We start from the raw sequence: 18,403 nt of genomic DNA on the forward strand, positions 1-18,403 counted from the left end.
TTTCTTCTTCTTCTTCTTTCTATTACTTCTCCTCCTCTTCTTTTACGATATACTTACACTTGCGCAATTTTTAAACTGCACATACATTTACGTAGAATTCTGTTCAAGCTTTCACATACGCACGCGTACATAATATTTACTCTAAAAAACAAGAAAAAAAAGAGATTAGAATAGTTCAGAAAAACGAAGAACAGACAGGAAAACAAATCAAGTCGAAAGAAAAAGGAATAAAGAAGAAGCAATATTCGATTTCATATATAAACACATTTGATTCCTCTAATAAGATTTCTTGTAAATTTTTAGATACTTTTCATATCATGCAATGTGTACGAACTTAGAGATTTGCGTATTGGACTTAAGGTTTCCACATACATCTTTTTTCTTATATTACATTGACTTACTTGTATTCCTTATGAACTATGTCAGTCATAATTACATCTTTAGATATGCCGACAACATATACTAACGACAAACGAACACGATAATAAAAATGTGTATGAAACTTCATTTATTAAAATTAATTTTAAGGTTTCAGAGCATATTGTCGTAGATAAACATAAGGATTGATATGATATAAAGATCATCTTTGTTTCTGAATGGAAGAAAACTTATTTTAAAATTTGTCTTATATTTCAAAAGTACTGGAATAGTGATATACGAAACACGACGAAGCAAAGTATGATGTCCCAAAGTATTTGAAGGCGATAGATGACACGTTTTTGTAAAAAGTATATTTTTTCAACGTAATAACAATGAATACATACAATCAGTTATCTATACTAATGGGAAGAAGCAGATTTTAACTTACAATTGGCTTAAATTTTTGCAAATCATGTATGTATAATACATAAGTAGCATGTATTACTTTTAATTACTTGTTTAGTTCATGGACAATGCTAAACAAGATTTGTTTTTCCTATTTACAAAATTTCATACATATTACACCAAATGAAAGTAAAATAAGTTCAAGTAAGTTTATTATTACTAAATATATTAATAACAATAGTGCCGATGGAAAAGAAATATTGCAGTGATAAATTAAAGCGAAGATACTGATTGACGTAGATGCACCTAAGGCTGATGTTTATTAGACTAAAATGAAAAAATCTTAAATTTCAAGTCCTCTATTTCAACCCTCTATTTCAAAATCCATTTTAAAGTCTGGCTAATTCTCTGATTTCGCTATATCTTTTCCACCAACAACATATTTATAATTATTAAAATGCAGTCAAAAGATTAAAAGAATTGCATACACATGGCGCACAAACACACGCGCATAAATCAATATATTATTATCGCACCTTTTTTAAGCTTAAGTAAACGATCAATTTAGATCTCTTTTCTTCAATTAGACGATCATTTATTCATACGCTATGTTTAACAGTAATGATTATATTTATGAAATAGAAGGATAAACAACAAATTACAAACAAGCATAACAAAATATTGTTCGCGCTTTACAGGCAATGTACAAGGATATCGTAGTATTAAAACTTTATAAATACGAAAAATAGCAGAATATTAAAGCTGTACGATATTACTATCATTGCAGGTGTATAAGTTCGTAGAAGGTTTTCTCGTGCTACCCCTAACCAAAGCTTCCTGGTACTCAACAAAAGTGTTCTTTGACAACGTTTACCGTGTATTGATGTTATTTGTTACTAAAATACCAGATTTCTAAAATTCGGATTTACATTGATAAATACAAACGTAGTACATTGACTTTTGCTCCTTAGATTTTATAACTCTAAGTCGTTGTAATCATATATGGAAATTCAACAAAATTAAAACGATTTCATACCATCTTTGATCAACAGCTGAATATTCGCTTACCAAAATTTGACTACTGGCAGTATTGTTGGAAGTACGTCGATTGAAAGAAGCTAATAATAAGACCGTCCTAATGACATTTCTTTATATTTTTATCAACTTGGTACTCGTTGTCAATATACTCATTGAGTCACTCGATCATAGGCAATTAAAAGCTATTTTCGATTCATAATATTGCTTTTTCACCTCGACTTTTTCAATTATAATCATATTACATTCAATTTTAACATAATGATCAATGCACCTATACTATTGATACGATTGAAACCATGAAGTAAATCCAATTTAAAAAAAAGCATCATTTTTTGATAAATTTACGATATTATTTGCTACGTATCTAAGAACGAAATGTAATCTTGTTGGTATATTTAATTTTCTTGAGCACTATGATTTTATTTGATAATAACTACTTTCGCTCAAACAAAAATAAAAATATCAAATAAATCGTAACATCTAGAAAATTAAAGGAAAAGTTTTAACGATTACTGTTAATTTTTGTTTGCATAGAGATAAAATCAATGAGCAAATAAAATCTCCGTGTATCGTAGCATATATATTCACGTATAAATCCGTGATGTATCTGTTTGTTCGCAAATTATGAAACAGGTATTCAGTATACTTTCGAGACCCGGAAGATATATATGTATATGTATACATAAGGATCAAGCAATTAGGCATGTTTCTCCTTCTATTAGGTATACTGATTGTTAGATATTGAATATATATTAACCCTTCGTAGATAAACATCTCTTTTTACAATCTGTAAGGCCGTTTAACTAGATCGTTCATATTCAAGTTAAATTTCCTAACCAATCTATTCTTTCAAAAAATTTTTTAAAATTTCATAATTACTTATCAATGTTTATATTACGCTATACAAATTGTATTTGTCAAGCTGAACATTTGAAAAATTTGACAATAAAAATAAAAATTTGGAGGAGGTATAACGACTCAGTTTTCCAACGAAGGGTTAATTTTACAAAAAGATATCATCTAATATTTATAACAAAAAGCCCTATATATCAATAATTTTCAGTTCCAAACTAACTCTAAGAAACTCATTGAATTTATGGTAAACGTTGATGTTTTAAGTGCGGACGATAGATTCTTAAAATACAAATTTCGTCAACGCGCATACAATATAATTATGAAGAATTTACATATATCAGATCTCTTCATCGCGTGTGCCGATTAGCTATGGAATTCCAGATCGTGTTTCAGTGTAGAGGAACACTGGTACGTATAAGGCATCTATCGTTAATAACAATATTTTTCTCAAAGATCCTCTATTTCACTACAAGTGATGAAGAACTACACAGCCTCAAAGGTTCCGCCGTTGAACAGATCTGATTTACAGAATAAAGTTGTCATTTATATAAATAAGCGTATGTTATCATGTTAAAAAAGGGAAATAATCGAAAAATATACAAACTTGACCCAAAAGAAAAACAGTCCACAAATTAATCATTTTAAATGAAGTTGTACATTTTCATTTTAGTGCCCATTTAAATATTCAGTGAAAAAAAATCATGGAAAATTATACGAGAATTGAATAATTCTTTTGCTATCTTTAGTTATGTCGTGTGTAAGTGGACACGTTATAAATAAATAAATACATAAATAACTAAACATTATCGAAAAATGAAACTATTGTTTACACATTAAATTGTTGCAAACAAGTTTTTTTTACCCTACACTCATCAAGTATTACGAGTTTGCAAATTTTTAAAACATTTTCACTTTTTAACATGTTATATACAATATTCATATACTATTGTCACGAAGAGAAAATATTCTCGAATTGAACGTATACATTTAATGAGCAGTATGTATGAGCATGTAGATAATTATACACGGATTTAGGATCTTGTATTTAATTTGTACTCTATCCAACCCGTAATCTACAGTTTTCAATATCTTGTCTGTTTACTTATTGTAATTTGTATAAGCCAAAAACGAATCGCTGCAAGCGAATAATATATTATTTTTCCTTTAATATAGTACAAATAGATAATACTTATAACATATTTATGATAAACAGTATGTTTTACTTGACAAGAAATCGGTTGTGGTACGTACAATGTACAAAAAATGTCAAATTCTGTATACTGCTCATATATGTATATATGTATATATAAGAGTATAATACACAGCATATCGATTTTTTGCTCTTCACTATTCCTATTTATGAAATATCAAGTTCTTTCAGATCATCAAATTTTATGCGAATCACATAATTATGTAAAAGTACCCGCACATGCCTGTTCTACGAGATTTGCACGCTAGTTTTAAAATGAAAATTTATTCTGTTTTTTCTTATTATTTCTACCTTCTTTTCTTGCTTGCGGGAATAGACAAATAAATAAATAAATAAATATAATAAAAATAAATAATCGAATATAATTATTGACTAATTTACGTTTACAAACATTTTCCATATATATATATATAGATCCATATATATCCATAAAGATTGAAATATGCTTACAATACATACATACGCGTGTGCGCGCGTGTGTGCGCGTGTGTGCGTGTGTGTGTGCGCGCGTGTGTACATATATATGTATGTATTGTAAGCATATTTCAATCTTTCTGGTTTGTCATTGCGTGTGTATTATGTATTTCTCTTTCTTAAATTTTAGTCAAGTTAGATGAAATAACAAGAAAAAGGTGAAAGAAATCAAATCTGATTAATGTCCATCCCATCCGCGCGTGCAAACGCAGAAAAGGCAATTCGGTCGTCTATATTATTGCGTAGAACTAACGGAAGAATGATCACTGTCCGTTGATGCTGTATCCGAAAGCGGTACAGAGGATGATGCTAGTGGTGGCGAATCAGATGCAATGTAATGGTCACGAAAGACTTTTATGGATGGTTGTCGTTGAGATGATAAAGTGATATTTACATTTTCGGGTAAAGGGGGTAACACGTTAGTTTGAAATTGTCCGGATATATTACCAACAGGTTGATAATTGGCTACTACGATGATTTTTCCGCTTCTACTACGTGCTTTTCCAACCCCGAAATAACGACTGCTTGCCCAAATTACTTGCGTAAAATGGCCTGTAATACATGATATTTATAGCAACCAATTAATTGTGTGAGAAGATGGTATCTATAATTTACATTGTTACATTATACTGCCTTAAGAAGATACCTGCGTTTACATTAGCATGAAGAATATCCGGTTCTTTTAAAAAGTCATATTGTTTCACCGCTGAATACCAATACGATGCAACATCTTGTCCAGTTACATCGGTAGGGACAGCACCACCAGGTCGACAATAAAGATTTTGTCCAACTTCTCGATCGTTTCTATAGTAAAATGTGTTGGTGTGTGCTAAATGATTGGCCCATGTTTGTGCATACTCACACAACTGCAAAAGAATATTGAATTTCAAATTGATGACAGACTCTAATAGCATCAATTCATCCAATACAAACATATGTATGTATACATATGCAATGCGTACGTAAGACGGTAGGTCTTATGTATACATGTACAAGTGTATGTTTCTTTTCTTCTATTTTTACCTGTCTCTATTTTTTGTTTCTCTTTGTTAGCAAAAAAACTTTGTTTTTTATATATTAAAAGAACATTATCCCTACCTGCGGCGACATGGTTAAGGGTGGAGCATTGTGTCTTTGTCGATAAACATTGTGCCAGCATAAACATTCCGTTATAAATTCGCTATCTCGCCAGTCAGTCTCCAAATCGTTACTATCATGTGCGATACTCATCGGCCTGTTACTCAGGATCTGTGTTGTATCGACAAAAAAAGAGCAGGGGCAGTAAAAATGTGCCATTCTGATAAACTAACCACATAGGCTTGTTCGTCTCGTTCTGGGTTAGTATCCTAAGCATTTGACCTAGATCGTTGAAAGATTTCGTTCTCTCACCTTTTTTAACAGCTTCGGCCGATTGTCAAGCTGATGAATTTGATCATTATTCAAAACCGAAGATGTAGAAGTCGATCCGCAGGTATCTGAAATTCGATTTGCTTTATATAATTTCGATTGCTCCACTCTTTTTCGAAGATTTTCCAACGCTCTTGCCTCTTCCCTCTTTCTAGAAGGAGGCCAATTCGCGTTCGAAGTATGAATCATACTGATACCGACGGACGACGTATCCTAAAACATGAAAGAACCAAGTATTATCAGTCTCTGAAAGTTCTGTCATTTGCTTCCGAGTTTCGTTCGTTTCATTCTCATTTAGAATAAATATTATACAGTATTCTTTTTTTCCTTCTTAACCCTCTTTTACGAATCGCCTTCCACTTCCTTTCGTGCTTCAAATTAAATACCGATTATGTCGAATCTTCGCGCACAAGTTGAAATTATTAGCCAAATACAAGATAAAATATATGGACCACACGACAAATATGATTTCGCGAAAATATCAAAGTTTCTTACATTACATATTATATAGAATATTCTATCTAATAAGTATGTACAATATCAGAAATTTTAGATTTTAATAAGTTATCTTGTTTTCTTTTCTTTAAGTTGACAATCCGTCGAATAAATGCAACATGAACGAATGTAAAATAATTTGGGAAGAAAATTTAGCAAACTATACCTATCTTTTTTTAAAGATTCAAGGAACGCTCCGATTATGTATCATTCAATAACGTATCGTCTGTCATCAGTTGAATGCATTCATTCGCCGCATTTTTCGTATTTGGTATATTGATCAAATCGTTATATACTTTACGTAGAGAACAACAAACGAAGAAAAAGAAATAAAATACACCACCTTTTGATTATTGCCATTAGTAAAAGTAAAATCTGCCAAATGAGCTGTTTGACTAAGTAAACGACGGCTAGCGGGACATCGATTGCGATTTATCATTTCTTTTTGAATAGCGTATTCGATGAAATAACTTTCAATTTCGATGTTATCGCGATGGGATGGCGATAAAAGTTCCGTAGTTTCTTCCGCAGTATCAAAAGTGCGATTCACTTCGCGTAACTCCATAACGAGATAACTTTCAGATTTCCTGCAATCGACTGCAATATTACTCGATTACCGGCTGTCTACCGTCTACTGCTGAGCTACCACTTTCAACCACCACGATTCACCTGATCCATCGGTATTCCCTACCCCTTTTTTCCTTCCTTCCTCAATTTATAGAAACTACCTTTGCGTCGTCGAGCTCTTGTCTAGCCCTACCTACTCATGCGCATCTTCAACCTAACTATATCTACAAATTTCCGCACTGTTCCACATACGGGGTGGTGCCCTTTCGCAACTCACCAAAATTCGACATACACGCATGTACGTTGCGACATCACTGCAGTCTCTCGATATTCTTTTAGCACATTGTCTGTCACGGTGACCATCGGTAACTCACGAGTTTTACTAAATTTTGTAGAATGGTTAAAATAAAATAAATTTCATGAATTAAAAAATTGTCAACAATGTGAATAACTTACATAACGTTATCAGAAAAAAAGTACGTAAATAAAGTGTAATATTTTGTAAAAATTAAATATATAGTGTAATATATCTAAACCCATCATTGTCTCAGGACGATGTATATAAAATTCGCGTAGCAGTCCAAGTAGTACAAGTTTTGAGGGCATGCTTAGTTATAAAAAAGAAGAGGGGGATTGGGTGTTAGAGATTTTGTACATTAATATTAAAAAAATTAAATCTGACAAATAATTTTCTGTATTTTACGTAGAGAGGTAAAAACTTTTTAACATATTTCTCTGCCTGATGAATATTTTACAGTACAATAATTTCATGTGCCAGGTTTTTTAATTCTGTCAGGATATCTGATTTATTGAAGATGTCATTTCATTCAAGCTGCAGCTCCACAGATAAAAATCTGAAACATTTAGGTCATGAAAAGTTGATAACCATTTAATGTGTCCATATAACAAAACAGGTCTGTTAGGAAATATTTTTAAAAAATTACTATTGAGTATTTTATATGTATAGCAATAGCTATTAAAACAAAACACAGTTTAATTTTAGTAAATGAAATCCTTTTACCATTCTTCTCTCACCATTTATGTTTATTTGTCACAGTTTATCTTTCAGCATTTTCGAAGAAATGAAGATTTAATTCATTTTTTTAGTAGATATTCTGCATTTTTAATCTTAACTAGTACAATCAGAATTTAATACAAACATAACCTAATATAACCTAGTCATAGCACGAACACACAATTTTAATCTAACTCAACATTATTGAAGTAAATCTAACTGAAACACAATCTAATATAATTTAACCTAATCTGGCTTACTTAACCTCTATGCTGCATAATTAATTTCTGCAATTATTTTTTAGTAGTATCAATTTTAAAAGAAAAAAATTCTTCAATTTTAAACTACTTTTTTTCTTTCATTTCTTGTAGTATTGACATATATTGTTGTTAATTCACATAATAAAAGAGAATAACTTTTAACAGCAAATAGATTAGATCAGAATCTCCTAATGGACACGTACACAGAACTGTTCATCTGTAATCGAATATCTCAGCCTAAAGATTCAAGTTTAAAGACACGTTTAAACTTGACCTAAATTATTGGTATTTTTTGTCTGTTTTAATTATAGATCAGATTTATAATATAATATAATATAATATAATATAATATAATATAATATAATATAATATAATATAATATAATATAATATAATATAATATAATATAATATAATATAATATAATATAATATAATATAATATAATATAATATAATATAATATAATATAATATAATATAATATAATATAATATAATATAATATAACTTTATAAATTATATTATATAAATTTATTTATATTATAAATAAATATAAATATAAATTATATTATATAAATTTATGATATAACTGAATTTAATTTACAAAAGTTTGACGTCTATTTATTGAGATTTAAATAATTATACAGAATAATTATTTTGAAAGATAAAATCAATTTACGTACATGGCGAAGCATTTGAAACAGGCCACCTGTGTGACTCGCTTGGTTTTGATGGTAGAAGGATATGCATCAGACTAAACTTGCTTGGTTTTAAGAAAAGCATGATTTGTTGTTAATAGTTTTTTCATACGTGGAGATGTAGAAGAGTTATCGAGATCAGCTCTACTTTTTATACGCAACATGCTTTTTTACTTAAAAATATGTTTAAATATTTTGTGTAAGCAAATCGCAAAAGGACATAATTTGAAATTTATATAAAATACTAAGATTTGTATATTCAGAAAGCTAAGATACGCATAAGATATGTACTCTTCGACGTTCAGCTATGCTGACGATTATACAAAGAATATTCTCTTTTGTTTTACAGATGAATACCTGTGGTGGATCAAAAATTTTAGAGATTCCTGAGGCCCAAACTAAAAAGAATTCTGAAACAAATAATACTATTAAGGACTGGTATAAGAAGTGACTAGACAGACAGTCATGCCAGTAAAATATTTCAAAAACAGAGAGCCGATCATACAAAGAATGCTCAAGTATCCTAAGCGCAAAATCGTTGAAGCCCACTGGCTCGCGTCACAATATAGAAGAGAACTTTATTTACCGCATTCTTAAGTACCATCCAAGTTTTCTTACTAGAACCGAGCGTGACAAAAGTCAGACTCCAAGCATCCGAGACTTCGCATTTCCTTGCACATGGCATAAATAGAAAACAAAAAGAATTCCTTGAAAATTTATTTAATGATTATATGTATATCTGATTTGGATTATTGCCCTACCCAATTTTAAAACTGCCTTTTCCTAAAACGTTTCTAGCTGCATACATATGCAATTTAAAGGAAAGTTAAAAAATTTTTTTATTTTTAATAGTTAGAAAGCAAATAACAGTTTATAAAACAACAATAATATGTATATATAACAGTAAAAGTAGGATAAATTTCCGAATATTGAGATCTAAGCCAGACACTTATCCAATGTACGTATTGATTCTATAGTCTTCACTAACAAAAAATTTGTATATAATACTTGTTTTTATATTGTGAAATTTTACATACATATTTAACATAAATTATTATAAGATACATTTGCATAATTCAGGAATTTTTAATTCATATGCACATTTAAGTCGATGTCATGCCATACATAATGTAAAAGTATGTATTAAGTACCGATTCAAATACGCGTCGTACATAAATAGTGAATATGTAAGAACTACACGCGCAGGATCAGATAAAAATGGCAAAGTGTAGAGCAACTGCTGGTAAAGTGTAGATATACATTTGTTCATGTTGATGATAGAAGAAACCATAAAGCGGTTTGGTTGCCACCAGAGAACGTTAATTCTTTCGCTACGGGCAGATTGCCGCGGCGCGGCACTCCCGCTGAACGAGCCGTCACGCCAAAACAATGCTTGGTACGCGAGAAAGATCGTCAGCGGCCGCGTTTACGCCTCACTGCAAAACGAGCTGCTCTGACGGTATTTTTCGAAGAAGAAAACTTTCCTCAAAACTGGGTATTTATAACTTCTTAACATACTCACTTTTAATTACAATTTGGAAAAAAATAACATTACAGAATATAATAATATGATATAATATAATATAATTGTATGATACTAATAGCTTTTAATAATGGTATTGCGTGTGGTATTTTTCGAAACATGGTGTAACACATAGGCCAACATCACAAATCTGGCACTGGTATCACGATTCGCTCCACAGTTCCCATCAATCGATTATAATCGGCAACATATTAAATCTTCTTTTGCATGCGATAATGACGTTTCATGTTAACAAATTCTTCATTGTGAAAAGAGGACAACATATACACTGCCCTCTTGTTAAATCATTTTATTGTTAATAAAAGGCTTAAGGATGTACAATATTCGTCGTATGTACAACCGTCGTATGTAGTCACCCGTAGTAGCGAAAGGGTTAAATATCATAGAGGGAGGGGTGAGTATACGATACACTGTTGCCACTCCTATCTGTTATTACGCGCGCGGATTTCCACTAAAGTGAATGGTCGTGTAGTATACGATATGGGTTGAGATGTTGTTGACATAGAAAGAATGGCACGCGTGGAAAAGGAAGAGAGTCGGATTGATCAAAAGAAACATATCAACGAGACAATAGTAATGCAATGACGAAATTTGCATTTTTCATTTCTATTGAATTTATCAATGTAATTGTGAGATTTTCTTGATTAAACTAAGACAAAACATGACATAATTTAGAACATATTTGCTTATTTAATAAATGATAATAATTTATTCTTTTTCGTCTATTAGATGAGTTAATGTGATTTAAACCATGTCGTGTCTGATCCTATTTTAATCAGTCAAACTTCACAAATACGTTAGTAAAAAAAATAAATAAGGAAATAAAGAAGTTTCTTATTGAGTTAGTAATATCTCCTCGATATTTGAATTCGGATCAGTTACAATAGTCAACCGACGAGCTGCGTAGTCACCGGGGCATGTGAAAGGTCCACTCAGTAGTTAGGATATCTACCGGACATTTACGGTGTTATATAGGCCGTTTAGGGCAATTATCCAACTTTACCTGGATGTTTCACAACAGAAATTTCAGACTTCGAACTAAACCTCAATTAAAACTTTGAACTTTGAATTAAACAAGAGCTTTGTAAAACATTTTAGATTTTGGTCTTTAAGAACTGTGTAAATTATTAGAATCTTTAAACTTTGTATTTATAAATAAATATTGTATATTCATTAAATATATTCAGCGTTAACAAATTACTTTTATTAATTTGATTTTAGTGTAATTATCTTTTTTAGTTTAGTTTTTAGTTTAGTTTCGTGTATATATTATTGATTAAAGTGTTTGACATGACAAATAAGAAGAAACAAATCACAATATCTATGGAGCAACAATTAAAAGTCTTAGAAGACATAAAAGTAACAAGTACTACAGTGTTGTTATAAAATATAACGTAGATAAATCAACGATTCGTAGGATAAAGAGGAACACTGCGAAAATTCTAGAATTTGCAGAAGGATACAAAAAAGAAGACAAAGGATAAGAAAACCTTTATATGAGGAACTAGATCAATACTTACTGACGTGGTTTAAGGAGAAGAAGACTTCTGGAGATCATTTATCGGACGCCCTGCTTTTTAAAAAGGCTACCGAATTGAGAGACAACATGGGGTCATGTTCTAGTTTTAGAGTAAGCGATGGCTTATGGGGATTAGCGAGGTTTAAAAAACGCCATAACATACGTCTAATGCGAACCAATGGAAGGAATGTTGTTGCCAATGAAGAAGGAGCTAACAAATTTATTAAGGACTTTGAAAAATTAATGAAGAGAGAAGATATTACGAAAGAAAACATATACAATGTGGATAACACCTTTCTTTTATGGAAAACTCTTCCCTCGAAGATACTGGCGGAAACCAAAATAAAGAAATATCCGTAAAAGAATATAAGAGCCGTAAAGACAGTTTTAAATTTGTATTATATGCAAATGCATCTGGAACGCATAAATTGATGCCTTTAGTCATTAACAGAGCCTTGAAAGATCATAAAAAGAAACTTCCGGTTACTTTCAAGTCACAAACTCGTCTCAACTCAATGACTGTGTTAAGGTATAGGGAGAATTTGGAGAAACAAAAAGTTCAAAATTTATTTACCAATTATTTAGCTCTACATGCACGTTACTCTCTGAAGGACTCGATAACATACTCGCTTACTTGTTTATTTTCTTCTGATCGCTTCTAATAACCTTTAACCACTTTTAATCGCTTTTGATTGCTTTTGTCTCAACTGAGACGTGGACGTCCTTCGACACTTACTAGCGCGACTCACTGCATTGATGACCATCCTTTTTAGAATCCGAATTGTCATTCGAACAAATCCGATAATTGTGGGTTGGCTATCTGCAAGATGAATGCCTCCCTAGCATTATCGAAAATCCGCCTTTGTGCAGGCCTCTGCACAAATGCCTCTTTGGGGAATGATGGGAACAGACTTAGGCTTCCTTGGAGACGTTGACGTATGAACAGGGTCCTATCCGCTTCTCTACTCCTGCAACGTGTATGGTAGACAGTAGGACTTTGAAAAGTGACCCTATCTCAGTCCTAGTGATGATTCTACTGTCAAATCCGCATACAGGCAGCTGAGTATTGTGCATGACTGAAGCGCGCTGGTTGAGTGTATTTCAACCTCTCGCCCATGAAGGCCGATAGAGCTTCATGCTAGATATAGACTTACAACGTATTTGAGGATCCCCGCAGAAATAATTGCCAACACATAGGTTTATGTGGAAGATAAATAAAATATCAAATTATACAATTTAAAAAATTAAAAATAAAGAGAATGTCTTTGATTTTGTTTATATTTTCTTAATTCGTAAATCAGAGCTGTGTATAAGAACCAGATGAGCACTTTTAAAGTTTGTAATAATAAAATCAATTAATGTATAAAAATCTATTATATTACCTAAACAACATAACAGTTAATGTTAGGTAAATAAATGTGGATAGAAACAATCAATGATAGAGTGACACAGTAACCACGTACTTGTATTATATAACTGTTTGATGTTATATTTTCAAAACAAATTCTCTGTAAAAAAAAAATCATAAATAATAGATCTCTGTAACAAATCGCTTATTTATCTTCTCGTAAAAAATTATTTTTTCTTCAGTTGTGCTATAAACTGCACATGTATTGTTAATTTAGCATAATAATAATGATGAGGATAACAAGAATGATAACAGAATTTTCTAATTAAAATAGAAACTTATGTTTATAATATAATATATATAATTATATAATATTAAAAATAGTTACTATACACACACACACACGCACGCACGCACGCACGCACACAGAGGGGGTCAAAAAAAATGTATATACACTTTAATAGATTTTATCAGTGACTGTGTTTTGGGGTTCTATTGTAATCATAGAAGTCAAAGTTGATCTATATTCATTCTTTGACGCCTGTATAGATTCAACCCACACTTTTTATACAGCTTTTTCTTTTATTGAGGCATGCATAGATTTTTCTGGCCCCCTTTGTATGTAGAATTCTTCATAAATTTTTACATTATAGTTGAATTTATACATACAATATATGAAGATAGTTTAGCTTTATATTAACACTCGCATACATACATGTATTGTATATATGCATATATGTATTATGTACATATATGTCGGAGATGAAAGACTCTAACGATGGCTAATTTCAATGAAGATTCATCAAACACCCACAACCCTATCCCCGACGTTACCCCGACATATATGAACATATATATGTAATATATACAATGTATATATCATAGCTTACTATACCTCACTTTTTGTTTATCTTGATGACCATAATATTCATTAATAACAAGTTTACAAAGAAATAAGTGGAACACAATTATAAGAAAACATATACTGATCCAAAAAAACGTTGGTAAGCCTCCTAATTGATGTCCATGTTTATGTAAAGCCATTACAAGATGATCATGTGCTGGAGCTACAAAAAAATTATGTGTAATATATATATTTAATTCTTGTGGAGTTTATGAGTTTTGGTTGATTAAAAGATTATATCTACATCTTACACAAGATAACATTTTTTTAACATTTACTATATAGAATTATATAGCTTGTAGATAATATAAGATATAGATATCATTTTTCATATTGATTTCAATTGATGTGCTATGTTAAAACAAGATTCAGCATCAGCAATATCGGCGATATAAATAGCATACTCCTAAACGACTTTAATCGAACAAAATTTATAAATGTTATAATAAAGTATTATATATATACCAACCATCGTCTATAGCATGTACATGTAAAGCATTTCGCAAATCTTGCATATGTTGATAATCAGATGTTACATACAGTATAGCCGTTAATGGTTTTGTCAATTTCACTGGAATGCTTGCATACAATTGACTCAATGAAACAGGTGGATTCAAACATCCAGCATCACATCCAAAATAGACACTATCACTCTTGTCTACAGCTACTTTTAAAACTGCACGATTATCTTCTCCAACCGTTACTGATATATTTAAATGTGTTACATTACCATAACTTATTCTCCTAAAACATACATAAAACATAAGAAAGTAAGTTAATAGTCGTCTCCATAATTTTTTCAAAAAAATATTCTATTCTGCAAAAAGTAGAAGAATTATTTAAGCTGTTAGTTATAATCATTTACATTATACTTGCCATTTTTTAATGTCAATTTGTATAACAAACGTGTTATGTATGAAACTTATATTTACTATACTTTTTATGAAAAATATTTTAATACCATACCTAAATAAATAATCCCGATTAAGATATTGTGGATCAATATTAAATTCAAGATGTTGATTACTAAAACGTAAACTACCAAGACTTAAAACAATAGCTTGTTGCACTGCTGCAGGATCACCAATCATTAAATGGTGACATCCTTGTTTTTCCAATGTTATTAACCATGCTTCAACGACATTGTTCATAGCGTCAATAGAGGATGTGTCTTTCCATAACCGTGGAGCATCTCTAAAATAGGAAAATAAAATAAAAATTCTACACAAAAATATTTATAAATATCTGTATTACTTACAAGGTGTGATGCCCGCGGTAACAGCCTTCATTCATGGCTATATTTTTTTCTATATCGTGAATACCTTTCGAAATTTGAGACAATACATAATATAGAGTGGAATTTATTTTATGACCATTTATTGCACCATCAGCTTTAGAGTCGCTTATTCTAAGACCTGTGTACCAATAACTTTGCCAAAGATTAATATGATCCTCTTTTAAACTTTGGTGCTGAATACTGATTGCTTTCTTAATTGCCTGTAATAAAATATATGAAATTGAAGCATGTAATAAATTTTTAATGTTTTATAAATTATATATACCTCTATAGCTTTTTCTTTGGTTAATTCATATTGAATGTGGTGTTCTTCCATGAGTGTAGGCTCACTATACTGTATACTTGTTAAGAATTTTAATTTTATAGAACTTCTTGCTTTAATTTGTAATATTCTTGGAGGTCTTTTATAAACTATCGATACTGTCACAATTTTATTTGAGTTAGATAATGGAATAAATCCAGAAATTAGATTATATTCATCCAGAAAATCATCTACCTGAATTCTGAACACAAATAATTGTATGTTAACATATACATGTTATAGTACCAATCTTTATATTATAGTTATTTACAAAAGTATCTGCCTCTTTTACTAATGCAACATACTAATTTAACTAACATCAAATTTAAGATCATTATTATTTACATTAGTTTAAATCTTAGTTAATATCTTTTACATTAAAATGCATTCAATTTAATTTATTAAAGGAAATATTATTGCTGCAACACAATTGCACATTTGCAAATTTTAAGTTAAATGTGTTATTAATTTCACAAATACCTAATCTTTTCAAAAAATTTCATTATTTTCCAAACATTCTTGGTAATTAGAAAACAATCATATTAATAATCAGTAGTGATCATTGAAATATTAGATATTGTTAATGATTGATTATGTAAATTTGAACAATATAATAATTCAAATCTACAAGTAAATTGAGAATATTAACAATTGCTTCAATCCCAACATTATAAAACATTTTCATGATTATTCAATTATAAATTTTATTCAATAAATTGATTTTCTTTGTTTTATGAAAAATCACTTTTTCGCAGTTGTAGCATTATTCCACTACACTGGCAATATATTATGAATAAAGTTAAATAAGTACTTGATCACTTCTATATGGTAATTATCCCACTGTGTAGACATCTGTGGCTTCAATGGTACATTTTGGGAAAGTGAAAGAGGATTAGTTATTTTTATATCTTGTACCAATATTGCATCAAATATTCTATGAGCGTAGTATTGAAACTCTATGTAATATCCTTCTCTAAAACACTGGTAGCGATAAACAATCCCGCTCGTAAAGTGAGTAATCGTAGCATCTCGATAAAAATTGGTTTTAAGTAAAGGATGAGAAATTAAGGGTTGCCACTGTATTGGCAATGATAGTGCTCTTCCTCGTTTTATATATATTAAAGCCTCTGGTAAAATAGGAATTCCAAAAACCCCATTGCCGATATATGGCAAATAATGATGTTCTCCTTCCTTTGGTGGATTGTGGAGAATATTTGCATTATATTCTTCAATATCTGAATGAAAGGCAGCTAGTCGCTCATTCATACAGTGATCTTCAATTGCTATAAAAACAGAGATATGTCACTATAGAAAATAAATATAGCAGTTCATAAATATTAGACAATCATGGAAATTCTAGGCTAACCCTTATTCCTTGACCAGGCTTGACAGGACCAAAATCTTTACCCTTTATCTCAGTGCATTCCTCAATAGTTTGACAACACTATATTATAAAAATCTAAGCATTCATTAAATTCATAATTAAAATACAAATGGACTTCTCCTTGTTCTATACTTTCATTCTCATCACTTTAAAAATGATTCTGATTGGCCAATATTTATGAATATCAGTATAGAGAATAAATACACTGATTTCTTATAAAATATTTCAATATTGTAAATATTACAAGTACATTTTTTCCTATACTTCAATATTAATTTACATTGTCATGCTATTAAAGTACTATTGAAGTATTGTTTGTAGGATAGAATAGAATAAAATAAAATAGAATACAATATATGTAATATCTGATATAAATATAATTGAGAACCTAATAATATGAATATCAAAATTTATTAAAACAGTGATCAATAGGTATAGTGAATATAAACAAAGAAAATTCTGTAATTGATATATAAATTTCAATTAAAGATGGAAATGCATTTATATTTTGTAAGTTCATTTTAATAGTTTGCAATCTTCTTCCATTAAATTCCTGTTGCTTTGACGGAGGAAAAATTATAACCTATTCCAATTGTATAATTTATTTTACACATAATATTAATATTATAGACTTAGAATAGGAAACTTTTATTACCTTTTATTGATTCTCTAGTAGAAGAAAAAAGCCACTGCACAAAAGATGGACCAAAATATAGAAGTATTCCACCACATATAGTAAGTAATATAAGTATCTTACGATATGAGTAATTCCCATCAAGTAAGCGTCGTATTCGTTTTCCAATTTCACGGTTATCGAACATCGTTCCAAATCTTATCATATTTATGCACTTTATAAACTTCAATTTTCACACGTGTTTTTAATTGCTGTTTTATTTTTGTAAAACTGTGCGGTAACATAACCTTCTTGTTTTTATCGTAATATTAATTTAATAAAAAAACAATAAAACCACTTTTATATTTCCTTTATGTACGTTAACAACGTTTCTTGACATTTCCAAAATTTTATAACTAGCACATTTTCAATATTCTAATATTCGCTATTCTCTTGTAACTTCTTTACATCTTATAAATTTATAACGATAAATACATATGACACTTTACAAGTAATGTAGTTACAATTTCAATATTTATTATAATCAATATTCTTTAATTCTTATTAAAATGGAATTAATGGAACCAAACATGAAATTTTTGAGTATAAGAAATATGTAAATATTCGATTGTTACTTCTACACAACTATGTATTCTGGTTATACCAAGTTATACGTAGTTTAATGTACTTAGTATAGTACATTGCATGTAAGT

At 30.1% G+C, this 18,403-nt stretch overlaps 2 protein-coding genes and 2 long non-coding RNA genes across 7 annotated transcripts; 1 reads left to right on the forward strand and 3 right to left on the reverse strand.

Annotated features, from left to right (window-relative positions):
* Positions 1–61: 61 nt before the first annotated feature.
* LOC126864832 (uncharacterized) lies at positions 62–7,066 on the reverse strand. 2 transcript variants are annotated; one of them, XM_050616656.1, is made up of 6 exons: positions 6,588–7,066; positions 5,732–5,962; positions 5,441–5,590; positions 4,989–5,208; positions 4,790–4,894; positions 62–141 (listed from the first exon to the last, which is right to left on the reverse strand). In XM_050616656.1, exons 1-6 carry the CDS (start codon positions 6,807–6,809, stop codon positions 137–139), a joined length of 933 nt encoding a protein of 310 aa, XP_050472613.1. In that variant the 5' UTR covers positions 6,810–7,066; the 3' UTR covers positions 62–136. The 2 variants fall into 2 exon arrangements, with proteins under 2 accessions (XP_050472613.1, XP_050472612.1); XM_050616655.1 differs by lacking the exon at positions 62–141 and having other exon boundaries at positions 715–4,894; positions 6,588–7,063.
* Positions 7,067–7,115: 49 nt separating this feature from the next.
* On the forward strand, positions 7,116–11,504 carry LOC126864865 (uncharacterized). Its single transcript, XR_007689354.1, has 2 exons — positions 7,116–7,287; positions 9,131–11,504. It is a non-coding gene; the product is annotated as an uncharacterized LOC126864865 (long non-coding RNA).
* Positions 7,488–8,370, reverse strand: LOC126864866 (uncharacterized). The gene is made up of 2 exons (XR_007689355.1): positions 7,847–8,370; positions 7,488–7,665 (listed from the first exon to the last, which is right to left on the reverse strand). It is a non-coding gene; the product is annotated as an uncharacterized LOC126864866 (long non-coding RNA).
* Positions 11,505–12,384: 880 nt separating the features above from the next.
* Positions 12,385–18,397, reverse strand: LOC126864813 (uncharacterized protein KIAA2013 homolog). Of its 3 annotated transcripts, XM_050616606.1 has the most exons (8): positions 17,835–18,397; positions 17,733–17,766; positions 16,505–16,976; positions 15,658–15,895; positions 15,354–15,592; positions 15,062–15,289; positions 14,565–14,839; positions 12,385–14,258 (listed from the first exon to the last, which is right to left on the reverse strand). In XM_050616606.1, exons 1-8 carry the CDS (start codon positions 17,850–17,852, stop codon positions 14,071–14,073), a joined length of 1,692 nt encoding a protein of 563 aa, XP_050472563.1. In that variant the 5' UTR covers positions 17,853–18,397; the 3' UTR covers positions 12,385–14,070. The 3 variants fall into 3 exon arrangements, with proteins under 3 accessions (XP_050472563.1, XP_050472562.1, XP_050472564.1); XM_050616605.1 differs by having other exon boundaries at positions 17,733–18,397; XM_050616607.1 differs by lacking the exons at positions 17,733–17,766; positions 17,835–18,397 and adding an exon at positions 17,060–17,152.
* Between the last annotated feature and the right edge of the window lie 6 nt (positions 18,398–18,403).

Source organism: Bombus huntii, chromosome 4 (assembly GCF_024542735.1).
Source record: "Bombus huntii isolate Logan2020A chromosome 4, iyBomHunt1.1, whole genome shotgun sequence".
Lineage (NCBI taxonomy): Eukaryota > Metazoa > Arthropoda > Insecta > Hymenoptera > Apidae > Bombus > Bombus huntii.

Bases quoted from the DNA above. Each gene is read 5' to 3' on its own strand.
- LOC126864813 (XM_050616605.1), bottom strand. From the start codon at position 17,916: ATGATAAGATTTGGAACGATGTTCGATAACCGTGAAATTGGAAAACGA. The intron at 16,977-17,732 runs GTAATAAAAGTT...CTGTTTTTATAG, and splicing joins TACTAGAGAATCAATAAAAG to CAATTGAAGATCACTGTATG. The intron at 14,259-14,564 runs GTTGGTATATAT...ATTTTTTTGTAG, and splicing joins TGTACATGCTATAGACGATG to CTCCAGCACATGATCATCTT.
- LOC126864832 (XM_050616655.1), bottom strand. From the start codon at position 6,809: ATGGAGTTACGCGAAGTGAATCGCACTTTTGATACTGCGGAAGAAACT. The intron at 5,963-6,587 runs GTGGTGTATTTT...TTCATGTTTTAG, and splicing joins CTAATGGCAATAATCAAAAG to GATACGTCGTCCGTCGGTAT. The intron at 4,895-4,988 runs GTATCTTCTTAA...CATGTATTACAG, and splicing joins TCATGCTAATGTAAACGCAG to GCCATTTTACGCAAGTAATT.